General features: G+C 39.5%; 4 protein-coding genes across 8 annotated transcripts; 1 reads left to right on the top strand and 3 right to left on the bottom strand.

The window, feature by feature from the left end:
- Nucleotides 1-889: 889 nt before the first annotated feature.
- LOC126784566 (tetraspanin-19-like) lies at nucleotides 890-2,336 on the bottom strand. Of its 3 annotated transcripts, none has more exons than XM_050510030.1 (5): nucleotides 1,928-2,336; nucleotides 1,670-1,772; nucleotides 1,479-1,559; nucleotides 1,240-1,341; nucleotides 890-1,147 (listed from the first exon to the last, which is right to left on the bottom strand). In XM_050510030.1, exons 1-5 carry the CDS (start codon nucleotides 2,089-2,091, stop codon nucleotides 890-892), a joined length of 708 nt encoding a protein of 235 aa, XP_050365987.1. In that variant the 5' UTR covers nucleotides 2,092-2,336. The 3 variants fall into 3 exon arrangements, with proteins under 3 accessions (XP_050365987.1, XP_050365988.1, XP_050365989.1); XM_050510031.1 differs by having other exon boundaries at nucleotides 1,670-1,752; nucleotides 1,928-2,108; XM_050510032.1 differs by having other exon boundaries at nucleotides 960-1,160.
- Nucleotides 2,337-3,006: 670 nt separating this feature from the next.
- Nucleotides 3,007-6,011, bottom strand: LOC126782879 (uncharacterized). Its single transcript, XM_050508218.1, has 7 exons — nucleotides 5,418-6,011; nucleotides 4,989-5,320; nucleotides 4,426-4,765; nucleotides 3,920-4,068; nucleotides 3,741-3,834; nucleotides 3,506-3,577; nucleotides 3,007-3,294 (listed from the first exon to the last, which is right to left on the bottom strand). Exons 1-7 carry the CDS (start codon nucleotides 5,955-5,957, stop codon nucleotides 3,250-3,252), a joined length of 1,572 nt encoding a protein of 523 aa, XP_050364175.1. The 5' UTR covers nucleotides 5,958-6,011; the 3' UTR covers nucleotides 3,007-3,249.
- Nucleotides 6,012-6,353: 342 nt separating this feature from the next.
- Nucleotides 6,354-9,072, bottom strand: LOC126783454 (uncharacterized). The gene is made up of 3 exons (XM_050508928.1): nucleotides 8,504-9,072; nucleotides 7,767-7,847; nucleotides 6,354-7,145 (listed from the first exon to the last, which is right to left on the bottom strand). Exons 1-3 carry the CDS (start codon nucleotides 8,877-8,879, stop codon nucleotides 6,778-6,780), a joined length of 825 nt encoding a protein of 274 aa, XP_050364885.1. The 5' UTR covers nucleotides 8,880-9,072; the 3' UTR covers nucleotides 6,354-6,777.
- A 1,622-nt stretch (nucleotides 9,073-10,694) lies between these two features.
- On the top strand, nucleotides 10,695-13,110 carry LOC126784915 (D-amino-acid transaminase, chloroplastic). 3 transcript variants are annotated; one of them, XM_050510462.1, is made up of 5 exons: nucleotides 10,695-10,982; nucleotides 11,152-11,198; nucleotides 11,453-11,631; nucleotides 11,731-12,404; nucleotides 12,879-13,110. In XM_050510462.1, the coding sequence occupies exons 1-5, from the start codon at nucleotides 10,784-10,786 to the stop codon at nucleotides 12,971-12,973; spliced, it is 1,194 nt and encodes a 397-aa protein (XP_050366419.1). In that variant the 5' UTR covers nucleotides 10,695-10,783; the 3' UTR covers nucleotides 12,974-13,110. The 3 variants fall into 3 exon arrangements, with proteins under 3 accessions (XP_050366419.1, XP_050366420.1, XP_050366421.1); XM_050510463.1 differs by having other exon boundaries at nucleotides 10,837-10,982; nucleotides 11,449-11,631; XM_050510464.1 differs by lacking the exons at nucleotides 10,695-10,982; nucleotides 11,152-11,198 and adding an exon at nucleotides 11,322-11,336 and having other exon boundaries at nucleotides 11,449-11,631.
- Nucleotides 13,111-13,227: the final 117 nt, after the last annotated feature.

Here is a 13,227-nt window from a genome sequence, read left to right as displayed (position 1 = left end):
AGAAGTATTTCCATGATAACTAAACCACTAGAGAACTCATCTTACTGCTTTAGATCACAACATGTTAATGCATGTGTGGCCACAGTCAAAAAGTTTGTGATAGCAAGGAAAATGAGGTGAATGTGATCGACTGATAGTGCGATTTGTTTTGATGTGTGGGAGTTTCTTATCAACTGTTTGATTTTATCTCTAGGCAACAAGGAGGCATGATGAGTGATATTTTTCTGTAGTGTTTCTCTGTTGGTGTTTATGGTAATTAGGTCCAGCTCGCCACATCATATAGGCTAGCTCGTATTTTATCCTGGAAACTGACTTCTGCTATAGTTCAAGAGCCTTGTACGTCCCAGCGGTCCGACGCGGCTCGAAAGTATATTCCTCTCCCAAAATGGCGAGGGATTTCCTCGGAAACAAAAAAAAAAAGGAGCCTTGTACGCAAGGTTATTTCTAAAATTTTAGTTCTATATATTACCCGAGAAACAACCTGCAGTGATAATGTTACGAGTAGTTCAAAACTTCAAATTGATAGAAATAGGCACTGGATGTGACCCTCAACATTGCCTCCTGAATCACTTGAACTCTATTTTAGCATGTAGCTCCATATGATTGGTAGGAACAATTTTTTGGACTTCAACTTTGGGAACTAAAATCTTTACACTCTACAATATAGAAACATATATTCCAATTCCTGAAAGGTCTAGGAGACTCTAGGAATTACTCTAAAGAAATCAAAACAAGTTCTACACCAAACTTAACACCGGGTTTGTGTATTATTAGATGATTAATTGCTAACAACACCAATATAATTAAATGAAAAATCGTATGAACGAGGTAAGAGTGTATGCTACAAGACTTAATTAGGGAATCAAATCAGTATTCATGTACTATTGTTCTAACTAAGTGTGACTCTTCTATAGAATTGCATTCTGAAAAATCTGTTGATATGTGAGAAAAAGCTACGCCGTGGCAGATATTGGTATTGATCTGATCTTGGCAAGCCATTTCCTGTCATATTGAGTAGAGAAGCTGGGCTTGGTATCACCAAAAATGAATAATATCTAAACTCAGTTACATGATCAGAGTAGTTGCAGTGAGTGAGTGACTCGGTACCAATAGCCCAAAGAATGATTGCTAAAATTGTACATTTGACCTGCAAAATGGAACTGCAAGCATTAGTGTAATGAACTTCCTCTCACTTCAAACCAAACTTCAAAATCAGATCAAACAAAGTTGTATCAATACCTGCGGTACCAAAATTAGAATAGCAATGAGACGACACAAGTAAAGATGAAATATCATGAAGTTCTTGAACTTAGGGTCGTCTTCTATGTACTCTGCAAGCTTCTGTTGCAAGAAAACACCAAAATTCTAAATCAGAGTTGAACCCTTGTAGTGAATGTGATCAAGGTAATTAGTTGCTATATAGAAACCCGAAAATTTGGGGAAAAAAAAATGTTGCAATTTTTAGAAAGTGTACATACCGCTGCCCAGTTCATCTTGTAGAAAATTGCTACAACCACTGCAACTTCAAGGCAGAGAAGAGTGAGGATGGAGACTATGTACTAGTTAAAACTGGTCAAGGATCTCCATTTCTCCAATGAAATTAGTTTAATTTGACTAAAAGATAGTAAAATTTTGTTGTAACTTGTGCTCGGATTATGAGAAAGGATACAATGAGAAGAAGAGTAGAATCGGTGATGCAATGAGCAACCAGATAGCTGTAGAAAGTGCTGAAACAGACAGCGATTCCCACACCTAAACATGCATATATAAACCTGTCAAGCAGAACCAAGCGATAAACTTCAAGGCAATGAGCAAACATATCAATTTCCCTCTTCTTTTCATGGAGGTTGAAGAAAGTAGGCAAAGCATGAGAGCAAATAACACAGTGAGATGTATATATAGAATGAAATATTTAAGAGTAGTATACCATGGCTTAGGTACCATTGGGACAGGAGGCAGCTCAGTAACTCCATCCTGCCACTTCTTGAGCAGCCAGAGGGTGTAGATGATCACTACGACACCAAAGATATTGACAAAGAAATTCAAACCTCTCATGGAGTAGTGCAAGCAGCATCTTGCACAGTATACCATTCTATAAATGGGCGGGGTGAGTAGTAGTGATTCTCTTCTATCTGTTCTTCATCGGCTTCCGCATCATATGCCTTGAGAACAAATAGTTTGAGTCTTTATCAGTTGAAAATTGCAATAATGAAGATCAATGCGTATAGAAGAAGTGACTGGATCGAAAACGGGGGTTGGTGATTGGTGTAGGTTGAACATGTGGAATTTCATTTCTATGTATCTTTTGTATGCTATACATGATGGGATGGAATGAATGATCCGATCATAGTTCTTGGACCGCGTACATGATCGATCTGATGATCATGTGACCTGCTTTGTGATATGGTCTGGAATTTCGTTGAGTGTTAGCTTGCAGGTGTGAAAATGTATACTGATTCAAGTCACACCTACCAGCCTGCCATTCAAACATGTGTATTAACAACACAAGACTTCAATTTCACTACTAAGTGGATGACTTGTTCTCTTAGGAATTTCGAGTTGCACAAATTTTTGGCCTGTTATTTCAATCATGGAACACTCATGAAACTAAAAGTTACAATTTTACTGTTGTTTTAAACGAGCCCTACTCCAGTTTCATTTTCATTCTATACCGAAAACAGAAATTAAGTACATCAGACTCATTCTCTTGTTTGATAGTTAATTCTAGGCAAGTATACGTCTCAATCATGCAAATGAAAATGTCAAAGGGCAGCATCAATCGAGGTCTTCTGGTTAAACACTAAATGCAAACAAACAAGTAGTTGCTAGTTCCTGTCTTGATACATCAGAGATTTACAAGGCACTTCCTATCTGGTTGTAAAGGTCACACTCGGATACACTAGGAAATCAATTATATCATGGATAATTTTTTCTGGCCGGCTAGAACCAGAATAGCCCATTTCAATTCATGACTATGAAGCATATTGAGCTTTCCAAGACAGGCGAAGCATCACATCCATAAATAAATTGCAAATTTGTGTGGTGGCAAAATCAAGTACATAAATGCATAACAGGTATGATTACAATGAGATAGAGCTAATTCAGCTAACCACATCCACTAAATCAAAAGGACAGGCACATGAAGCATGGCTAATTCAAACAAAACAACCAATTCTCCAATTATCATAGGAAAATTCTAAATGAGCAAAAAATGGCAGGGGAGAAGTAGACTAGAAATTAATGGAGGACTCAATCCAGCTTTATCCTGTCCAGGTCGTTGATTGCCGCTTCAAGCTGCAACAGAAGAAGATTAGGAGTGAACAAACCAAAAAGGAGGATAATTAAAAAGGACATTAACACCGCTATAATGTCAATCTAGACCCAGATTAGTATTTTATCATCTTTCTGCAAAAATTAGTGTACTTTGACATTGCAAGAGTATTAATAACTCCCTAATAGCTTGCTCAATAGGATACAAATTTACAAAACATGAAATTGCCCGCACCTTCACAATCTGACGCAAGAAGTAATCCCCATATCTTTTTGGTGATTTTGAGTCAACAACGTGAACCCAATCCTGCACACGAATAATTTAGGTCACATCAATTGGCATTTGCCCCACGCACTCAATGTATATACAAAACTTTAGTCTATAAATATGCCCATGAACTTTGAGGTGCAATGCCTAGAATAACATTTTAATAAACAAGATAAGTGAACATTGATGAAATTTAACATACATCGTCCATATAGAAATCCACATCAGCATTGGAAATGGTCTTTCCATCAGTGTCAACTGAATGTGTCTTGTGTTTGTATGTCAGCAAGATAGTCCTGTAAGGCAGTAGCAAATTAACATTATTCCAATACCACACTAGAATCAGACAAGAAAGGTCAAGAGAAAATCCTGATTAAGCACCTCAACTTGGATTCATCCACTTCCATATACTTGGCAAGGTTCCCAAGGGAGATGGATGAGTATACTTTTAAGAAAGTCCGGACACCTGACAGTAATTGCTGCTGCTTCACTTCATAAAGGAAAAGTTTCAACTGAAGTCTATACGCATCCTGGAAATGTGGAAACGAATATTACACAAACAGAGAGCGAGAGAGAATGGGCCATGTAATGCTTAAAACAGAGGTAAACCTTCACCGCACCATTATAATGGTGTGTTCTCACCATTGTTTCAAATAACTGAGGAACTAACAATCAGGGAATCATGTCAAATGTCAAATAGAACCTTGAACTGACTAAAATTATGTGGCATTAGTCTCTGTGAAAGTTCATATTTTTAGGATTTCCTTGTAAATATCAATAACTGACTCACGGTACTTTGGGATAATTTAAATTACCAACTAAATGATACAATGGTCAATGTCATAATAACAACTCGAAGAACTGCACATTGGGATCCAAATTCTTACCTGGTTGTAATTAACAAGAGGCTCCTCAAAACTGGGAGCAGATGGAGTAATAAATTTGGGACATGCATAGGAGAAGAGCTCATCATAGATTGCAAATGCTTCATCATCATATCTTTGCATTCTGATCATCTTTTCACCATACTTCTCACGCAACTGAGCGTTCACTGTTTCTTCAACAAGCTTAATCTGGGGACATAGTGACAGGCTAATTGCCAGCAAGGCATACATCTGCTCATTCTTTTTCAGAATCTGCTCATACTGTGGAGATTTCTGATGATATTGCTTGGTCTTGTAGATGTACAATAGAATCTTATTGAATTCCCTAATTGCCTCCACATACCTATGAAAACCAAAGAGGCTCATCAGAGGTTTTCACACCTTCACCCACACTTCATTCTCATACTTTAGTAAAGAGAGAACAATTTAGATGCAAAAATATCCAAAATTAATACAGGACAATGACGAACAAATTTACAACACTGCAGTCATCTAACATAAATAAATGCATATACTGGGACACATTCGATCACAATGAACAAACAAAACGAAGCAAAGCAGCTTACCTCCGCAACATAAGATTGGCGAAACCATAATGATATATGGTGGTAATGTGGCTTCCAATCACAGTTGTATAAACCCCTTGCTGAGTAATTTCAATAGGCCGCAGGCATTTCAGACCAGTCTGATAATCCCCCAAAAGACAATGCACACGCAGCAGCCCCACCATGCTGAAATACCCTAACACCTTCAACACATTACTCCCACCGTCATAATCATACCCATCCGTGGCCGTAAACTGCTCCAAGCCTTCCTTCTCCTGCTCCAGAATCTGAATAATCGCCGACTTCTCCACCAGAGCTTGCAGGAAGTTAAGCACTCCATACACATTCCAAGCCTGCAAAAACACAACAACCGGTCGAAATTCGACATTCGAAGACCACAAAATGTACCGCAATTCGAAATCGAAACGAGGAGAAGGATTATTCACTCACTTGATCAAACTGGCGGAGAAGAGCGATCTCCTGCTCAGCCTTGTTCTTCATCTTAGCCCGAAACTGGCAGAAGCTCTGAAACTGGTACACGAACTCGTCAACCATGTCCCACAGCCACTGATTCGGCAGCTGCATATTGACGACGCCGTGGAGCACCACCTGGAACAGGCTACAGTAATTGTCCCAGGAGTCGATTCTCTGCTTCAGCGTCGGCTGGAGCCGACCGTAGAGGTGGCGGAACCACATCTCGCGGTAGAGGAGGCAGAACACGTGGTCGTTGTCGACGTAGTGCGCGACGGCGTCGACGGAGGGCCACGGCGTGTCCTTGAAGAACCGCTCGGAGATCGCCTGGAACGAAGTCTCGTACATCTGGTGGATCTCGTAGACGTTCTTCTCGCGGATGTGGCGGTAGAGGTGGACGACGAAGGATTTGACGGAGTCTGGGACGTGGTTCGGGTCGTATCCGGGCTCCTGCGACGGCGCGTCGGAGGAGGCTTGGCGGTGAGTCGCCGAGGGCTCGTCGTAGTCGTAAGCCGCCATGGTTGGTCGCAGCTTTTGGGAATTCGAGCTGAGAAGGATATGAGACTCCCAGAGTCCCAGTCACAGTTGAGACGGTGAGAGAGAGTGAGCGAAAGAGAGGTTAGGGTTTTATACTTCTACCGGGTCATGAAACGGATCTCCATGAACGATTGGGTTTGGGCTTCGTTTACTAATTAAAGGCCCAACATGCACCAAACAGCTCACTATTCGAGTTTGATTGCTTGCGGAGAGGAAAGTTATAACATGACCGTCCACAGTAAAGATTTCTAACCTTAAAGGTACCGTGTTCATCCCCAATTATTAACAGAGGTAATGCATGTGATAATCGAGGATGAGTTTACCGTATTTCAATTAGAGTTGGGTTTGAAGAAAGTATGAAGAAAATGAACAAGTAAAATACAGTATATGATTTGTATTCCATTTATGAGATAACCTTCTCCATAACTCAAACAAACAAAACCTGTGCTGTCAACTTTAGACCAAGTGTGTGAATTCGGAAAGCCAGAGCAGAGATTCAGAAACGAACGGATTGGTTTTCACTTTCAGACTGGTTTGATATTCACAGGCTATTGTCGATTGGCGAAGAACGCACATGTGTAGCGGACAGATTACAAAATGGACATCCTGACTCTAGCATTCCCTCATGTTACATCATCTGTTGAATCATTTTCAAGCAGGAAGATTCGATCAGCCAAAGTCTCAATACTAATCCTCTTCTGTAAGTGTGGAAAATTTTGCCGGAAAGCTTTGGTTCCAAAGGCTTCCTTCAAATGTCAAACCATTCGCCTGTTAGAGTTGGTGAAGTAGCACCAGGAAGTTCCTAATAATTGTCAGGTTCATCTTCATCGGATGATAGGAGTGAGGAGCCCATCCATGTTTTAAACCCTTCATCAACCCGCCTTTCCACGTCTGGTGTCACTTCCACCGGACTCTCCAACATTTCAAGCCCCAAGTTTCGGCCACCATATTCCCCTTCATCAAGGATTACAGCTGCTCTCCTTCTCAGGAAGAAGGCAGTCCCTCCATAGAGAATAGCAAGCCCCCAAGTGCCAGTCTCATAGCACCAAAATAAAGGCACAGAGCAGTAGCTACCTCCTAATGTCAGGAGGGTTGTACCAAGAAACAAGGCAAGAAGACCAAATATGATAGCAAAGACAGCATTCAGAATTGATAGACATCGAACCCCACCTGCAGATTGAAGTATGGGAGTTCAAACATCACAGAGGACAATATATCATGCAACACCAAGCCTTTTGGCCTAAATGCAATGATAAAAACAAAATGACACAGCATTGTTATTATTATTATTATGTTTACTCCGCTGAAAGATAAGACTTTGAAAGTCAATTAATTGTCTTGCAAAATAAAAGCTTTAAAAACATTACTTTCTCAAAAACAAAACTTAGTTGCAGTCAACATCTCTACAACACTAAAAGCCAATAAATGAACTACATATTTTTAATCTACAAAACATAGATGATATGATAAAATGAAATGACTATTAGGATCACATGATATGGCAATTGTATTGTTATGCTTATGTAAGGATAAAAACACCAACAATTACCAAGAGAATATGGGAAGTTTTAAGAAAGCAATGCAAACAATTATCAACAAATAAAATGCTGTCCTACCAAACAAATTAGATGCAAGAATCTTTGAATCACTTTCTCTACACTAACTAATTCACAACTAAATGAAGTATCAACAAAATGTGACGCACTAAATTCTCTAAATCGACAAACTATCAGCATGACAGAAGAAACAAGAATTACAAGCCACACACAAACTGAGACAGAGAGGTATTACCTCTTTTTGAAGCGCAGTAGTTATTTTCAACTACCATTAAGCATCCATTCCTTGCTGGGGCAGAATAAGCGACAGTGATTCCTGCAACCAGATTAAATCTATGAATACGTGAAATCCATTTAGCACATCCAAAACAAACATTGCCCTTAAATTAATTAGACGCCGTCTGTGCAGACCATATCCAAGGATCCAATGTCCCTCTCACAACAGTGCATGTACATCAAAACATCAAGATTCAAGATTACAAATAGGACCTCATGATCCAAACAAAAGCTCATTTGCTGCGGTCCCATATAGATTTATTAGGTGAAGTTGGGGTTTTGCTGCATTCTTCTTCATTGCTTTACGACGAATTTATAATCGTGATACAGAAAAATAGAACCACCCACATGTACTAACAATAACTCAATAAGCATAACATACATTCCAAGCAGATGAGACCCTATGTCGAATATCACTATGCTCCTCCTGGTAATATGGGCTTTAATACACAGCACCTAGATTATGTTTAGTCTTTCAATCAACTACAAAGCTATCAAATCCGTATAAGAAAAGAATTATTCATCATGCCGAAACTGTAATTCAGTAATCAGAGATAGATATCCTTATTTCGAAACTCTCTTATCATAACATCATTTCTTGATGCACTCATTAACTAAAAGTTACCAAGTTCCCACTTCAGTTTCAACTTGATAGTAAAAAAAATTAAATCGAACTAGAGGTTAAAACTTTCTTACCGGCAACCAGATAAACCACCGTGGCCAAGAAAATGATCATGGAGGGAAGGAACACCACCATCCAATAGTAATCCACAACCTCCTGGTCCGTCAGATCAAACGCGCCGCTAAACGAATCGGAGTCGCCGCCTCTCACATTCATCGGCAGCGAATTCAGCCTCCGGTCACCGCAGAACGGCCGCTTGGATGCGTCGGCGGGAAACACAATGTTCAAGCTGATAATCGAGCAGACGAAGATCGCAAGGCAGATGAAAGCCACGGACGCCATGAGCATCGGCCTCTGGAGCTTCCCCCACGCGCGGTCTTCTTCCCGGAGGCACTCGTACTCGCGCTTGGGCATGAACGCCTGGCGAAGCGCGTCGCCGATTATCTCCATCTGGAAACTCAGTCGCCGGTCAACAAAACCCCAGAGCTCCGAATTGGGGAGATGACTAGTAGCAAAACCCTAGGAATTACGATTTTTTTGGGGCCAGAATCTGGGGGCGAGTGATCGGAGTGTGATTGGGGGAGTTGGAAGTTGGAGATTAGAAATGGGTAAAGCCTAAGAAATGTCAAAGAGAGAAGTCGGTGGGTGTTGGAATTGGGATAAAGATGAACTCCAATATTTACGCTAGTTGCCGAGTGAGATTTGGCGGGGTTGGGCTGTGCGGTGGCGCGTATACTTCCACCAACTACTTGGGTTCGTTGGACTGTCCAGTGAATTGGTAGGTTATACGCGTTAAGCCGTTAATATTAATTGATTAGAAGTTCTAATAAAAACCGGCCGTCACTAACTATGGATGGAACGTTCTGAATTATTCTGATATATGATCTTCGGTCACAACTTAGTTAGGAATGTTAATGGAGTTGTATTTCTGCTTTTCAAAATAATTGAAGACGTTTACTCTTAATTTGATCTACCCACAAGGCCACAATAGATTGGGGATATGGCAGATAGCTCTGAGTTTTAGCCCGTGCAACATTTTGCTTTTATATGTTTACTTAGCAAGTATACATGCCTTGTTAATAACCATAACTAAGACAATTTTTAGCTCTAGTGCGTTTTGTCTTTGTTTATCTATTTAAATCAATGTGTATATATATATATAATCGATTAGTTTTTCAAGCTATATTATAAATTCGGTTTCATGTTCGATTTGAAATAACATTGTTCATATGCGCTAGTGCGGTTTGTCTATACATGCCTTGTTAATAACCATAACTAAGGCAATTTTTAGGTCTAGTGTGTTTTGTCTTTGTTTATCTATTTAAATCGATATATATATATATATAGTATGTTTCAGATGCTGACGTTTGTACTTTAAGTTAAGGTACAAAATTGTACTTTTTGTCAACTTTCTGACCGAGTTTTCACATGTTTACCGTCCAGTTCTTATGTGATAATGTATAGAGTACCTTTGCAAATTTTAAGCCAATTTGATAATCATTAAGTCACTTAAACATGTGTTTTTTTATTATAGACATGAACGGTTCAAGTTCGACATATTCAATCCGTTTATTGGTTTAATCTAGTTAGATACCTTACCGATTACCAAATTGGTTGAAAAAATTGCAGAGGTAATCTATATGTTATTACCTAAGGACTGGACGATGAAGATGTGAAATCTCGATCGGAAAATTGGCAAAAAATAGAAATCTGTATCTTAAGCTAAGATGCAGATACCCTTACCGGATAAAGAATATATATATATATAAATCAATTAGCTTTTCATGCTATATTATAAAATTCAATTTCATGTTCGATTTGATATAACATTATGCAGAGGCGCTACATAACTTACCGGTTTATATATGAAACTCATCATCTTTTTAAGTTTGAATTAACTTTTGTTTGCATAACAAACATCTTCACCCTTTTAGTTCCACATGGATTAGTGGTAACATTTTCACCCACATTTATTACTATTCAAGAACTAAAATCAATTAAGTCGATGAATGAAATAGTTCTATTCAATCTGAATGTAAACGACTTCAGCACAATGGCCATATTACCACTAATCTCCAAAGTTAGCCCTTTACCGAGTGTAATCTCCACGCGCCACCAAGTGAACTCGGTGATGTCCTTGTCCCTCCATTATGGTACTATAATTTATTTAATATGCTTCTGTGGCAGGACCCACCCATCCATATGATACAAGAGAAAGTACAAATAGAGACAACTTGATTACTCTTTTGATCTCCCGAGATGAAAATGAACTTGCCAGAATAAAACCCCAGTCGGTATCTAAACCTTGGAGCTTTCACAAGCATTCCTTTTATCAGAGCTCTCTGATAGCTTCCATGGCTTCCCTCCAATCTTTCTCAAAACCCGCCTCGCAAAATCCACATCTTACCAGAAAGCCAGTTGGTCCTTCGCTTAGTTCGCGTTTAGTTTCGCGAAACCTTGCATTTTCAGGACCTGGGTTACGTTATATTCAACATGGGTTGGGCAAAGAGATGAAGATCATCAGAAGCTCCAACCAAACCGAAGCTGTGACTGGTAAAAATTCACTCTTTTCTTTTTGGTCAAATAAATTCACTCTTTATGGTATAATTGGTATTGGTCTCTGCCTCTATGGTAATCTTTTTGAAAAAAAAAATACAGATTCTGTGTAACTATTGATTTTGATATTTACCAGTGAGACTAACCGAGTCATTTTGTATGCCAGATTACAGCATTCAAGCTTCTGATGTCCCACTGCTTACTTGCTCTGAGGTCCTTTTCTCTCACCTTTTTCAATTAAAAGTTAAAACCCCTCCTTAAGATAAGATACTACAATGTTCTTTGAAAGCAAACTGCGATAAGAGTGTCACAATATTTGGTTGACTTGGTTCAACACTTCTGGTGATTTATGTAAGAAATGGTGATTTAGTGATTGATATATACTCATCATGATTGGAAATGATGGTAATTTTGTTCTAGGTTGAGCATGTCTCCGGTTTTGATTTTATTTGTTCCTTTTTAGAAAGGCAATGAAAAGGCTAAAAACAAACCGCGAAAATCGAAAGGGCACGCAGGAGTTTCTAGCCATGTACTCTAGCATTTTTGGAGGTATAACTACAGATCCAGCTGCTATGGTGATCCCCATTGATGACCACATGGTCCACAGAGGGCATGGGGTTTTTGACACTGCTGCTATAAAGGATGGGTTAGTAGTGAACCATTCAATACTACTCTATGATCCTAAATGTTTAAAATGAGAGCAGTTTGGTGATTTTATGTTTCTGTGCTTATGTCTACATTATAGATATCTATATGAGCTGGACCAGCACATTGACCGTATTTTGAGGTCAGCATCCATGGCCAAAATTGGCATACTGTTTGATCGAGAAAGTATTAGAAGCATACTAACACAAACAGTGAGTGCTTCTAAGTGCAAAACAGGATCACTAAGGTACTGGCTCTCGGCGGGACCTGGTGATTTTCAGTTATCTCCTTCTGGCTGCAATCAGCCAGCTCTTTATGCTGTTGTAGTCCAAGACAAATCGCCTTTTAGTTCAAAGGGTGTTAAAGTAGTAACTTCGTCGATCCCTATAAAACCACCCCAATTTGCTGTTATGAAGAGTGTGAATTATCTTCCGAATGTGCTTTCAAAGATGGAGGCTGAAGAAAAAGGTGCGTTTGCAGCGATTTGGCTGGATGGTGAAGGATTCATTGCTGAAGGGCCTAACATGAATGTGGCTTTTGTCACAAAAGATAAGGAACTTCTGATGCCTAAGTTTGACAAAATACTAAGTGGCTGCACAGCTAAGAGAGTGTTGGCGCTTGCAGAAGGCCTGGTAAAGGAGGGTAAGCTGAGGGGAGTGAGAGTTGAAAATGTGACTGTTGAGGAAGGGAAGAAGGCAGATGAGATGATGCTTATCGGCAGTGGGATTCTTGTTCGCCCTATAGTGCAATGGGACGAGCAAATCATCGGAGATGGTAAGAACTGAAAGCTTAATTTCAATATGTCACGCAACTTTAGAATACTTAGTTGACTTAAACACAAGGCACATATATGCAATGCACTTTTTTTTTGTAGATTAACTGAATTGGCCACGTACACTTTGCACCAATTTTCTGCATAAATTAGTTTCTATGTTCATGAGGCTGAACCTAATCAGTCTCAGTAAATATTTTGGCTTTCTTTTGACAGCTTTCATTATAAAACTAGTACTGTTCACCGCGTTGTTATTGCATCTGTTGTCCTCCAAATATTGTGTCTTGGTAATGGGGAATTCCGGAATCATTCCCCTACGTAGTGTATTTAAACATACATCTCATGAAAAAGTAGCTTAGAGACTTTGACTCCACCATTTGAAGGTTCATATCAGTGCATGTTGTTGTCATGTTGAACTGGTGTTGCTTAGAAATGCTTTGAGTCCATAACTAACCGTTCTTGCTTCTTCTTTACAGGAACCGAAGGACCCTTGACTCAGATTCTACTGAATCTGATCGTCAAAGACATGGAATCCGGCCCCCTTACTGTCCGAACACCTATTCGTTACTAGTTGATGCCGTCTGATACTGTCAATCATGTTGAAACCTCAAGCACCAAACCAGCACTACCCAATTGTGACAGTTATATCCGCTGTAAGCTTTGGAGCTCAGCTCTCTTGTAATTGAGACTAATAAAGGCAGTTTACATAATTTGCATAGCTTTCGCTGTTTCAAGCATTGCAGCTTGAATATTACTAATGATTGGTCAAACTTGGATTTGGAAACCAAACTTGGTGACCGGAGAAACAATCAAACAAATTAATTC

The sequence above is a fragment of the Argentina anserina genome, chromosome 2 (assembly GCF_933775445.1).
Source record: "Argentina anserina chromosome 2, drPotAnse1.1, whole genome shotgun sequence".
NCBI classification, from domain to species: Eukaryota; Viridiplantae; Streptophyta; class Magnoliopsida; order Rosales; family Rosaceae; genus Argentina; species Argentina anserina.
The sequence above is the reverse complement of the archived record's forward strand: the minus strand, read 5'-3'. Positions and strand labels throughout refer to the sequence as shown.

Bases quoted from the DNA above. Each gene is read 5' to 3' on its own strand.
- LOC126784915 (XM_050510462.1), top strand. From the start codon at position 10,784: ATGGCTTCCCTCCAATCTTTCTCAAAACCCGCCTCGCAAAATCCACAT. The intron at 10,983-11,151 runs GTAAAAATTCAC...TTTGTATGCCAG, and splicing joins CCAAACCGAAGCTGTGACTG to ATTACAGCATTCAAGCTTCT. The intron at 11,632-11,730 runs GTTAGTAGTGAA...TCTACATTATAG, and splicing joins ACTGCTGCTATAAAGGATGG to ATATCTATATGAGCTGGACC.
- LOC126784566 (XM_050510030.1), bottom strand. From the start codon at position 2,091: ATGGTATACTGTGCAAGATGCTGCTTGCACTACTCCATGAGAGGTTTG. The intron at 1,773-1,927 runs GTATACTACTCT...TCTGCTTGACAG, and splicing joins CCAATGGTACCTAAGCCATG to GTTTATATATGCATGTTTAG. The intron at 1,560-1,669 runs GTATCCTTTCTC...AGTTTTAACTAG, and splicing joins ATTCTACTCTTCTTCTCATT to TACATAGTCTCCATCCTCAC.
- LOC126783454 (XM_050508928.1), bottom strand. From the start codon at position 8,879: ATGGAGATAATCGGCGACGCGCTTCGCCAGGCGTTCATGCCCAAGCGC. The intron at 7,848-8,503 runs GTAAGAAAGTTT...ATCTGGTTGCAG, and splicing joins GGTGGTTTATCTGGTTGCCG to GAATCACTGTCGCTTATTCT. The intron at 7,146-7,766 runs GTAATACCTCTC...TTCAATCTGCAG, and splicing joins CTACTGCGCTTCAAAAAGAG to GTGGGGTTCGATGTCTATCA.
- LOC126782879 (XM_050508218.1), bottom strand. From the start codon at position 5,957: ATGGCGGCTTACGACTACGACGAGCCCTCGGCGACTCACCGCCAAGCC. The intron at 4,069-4,425 runs GTAAGAATTTGG...CCACATTTCCAG, and splicing joins CTCTTGTTAATTACAACCAG to GATGCGTATAGACTTCAGTT. The intron at 3,835-3,919 runs GTGCTTAATCAG...ACTGCCTTACAG, and splicing joins GTGGATGAATCCAAGTTGAG to GACTATCTTGCTGACATACA.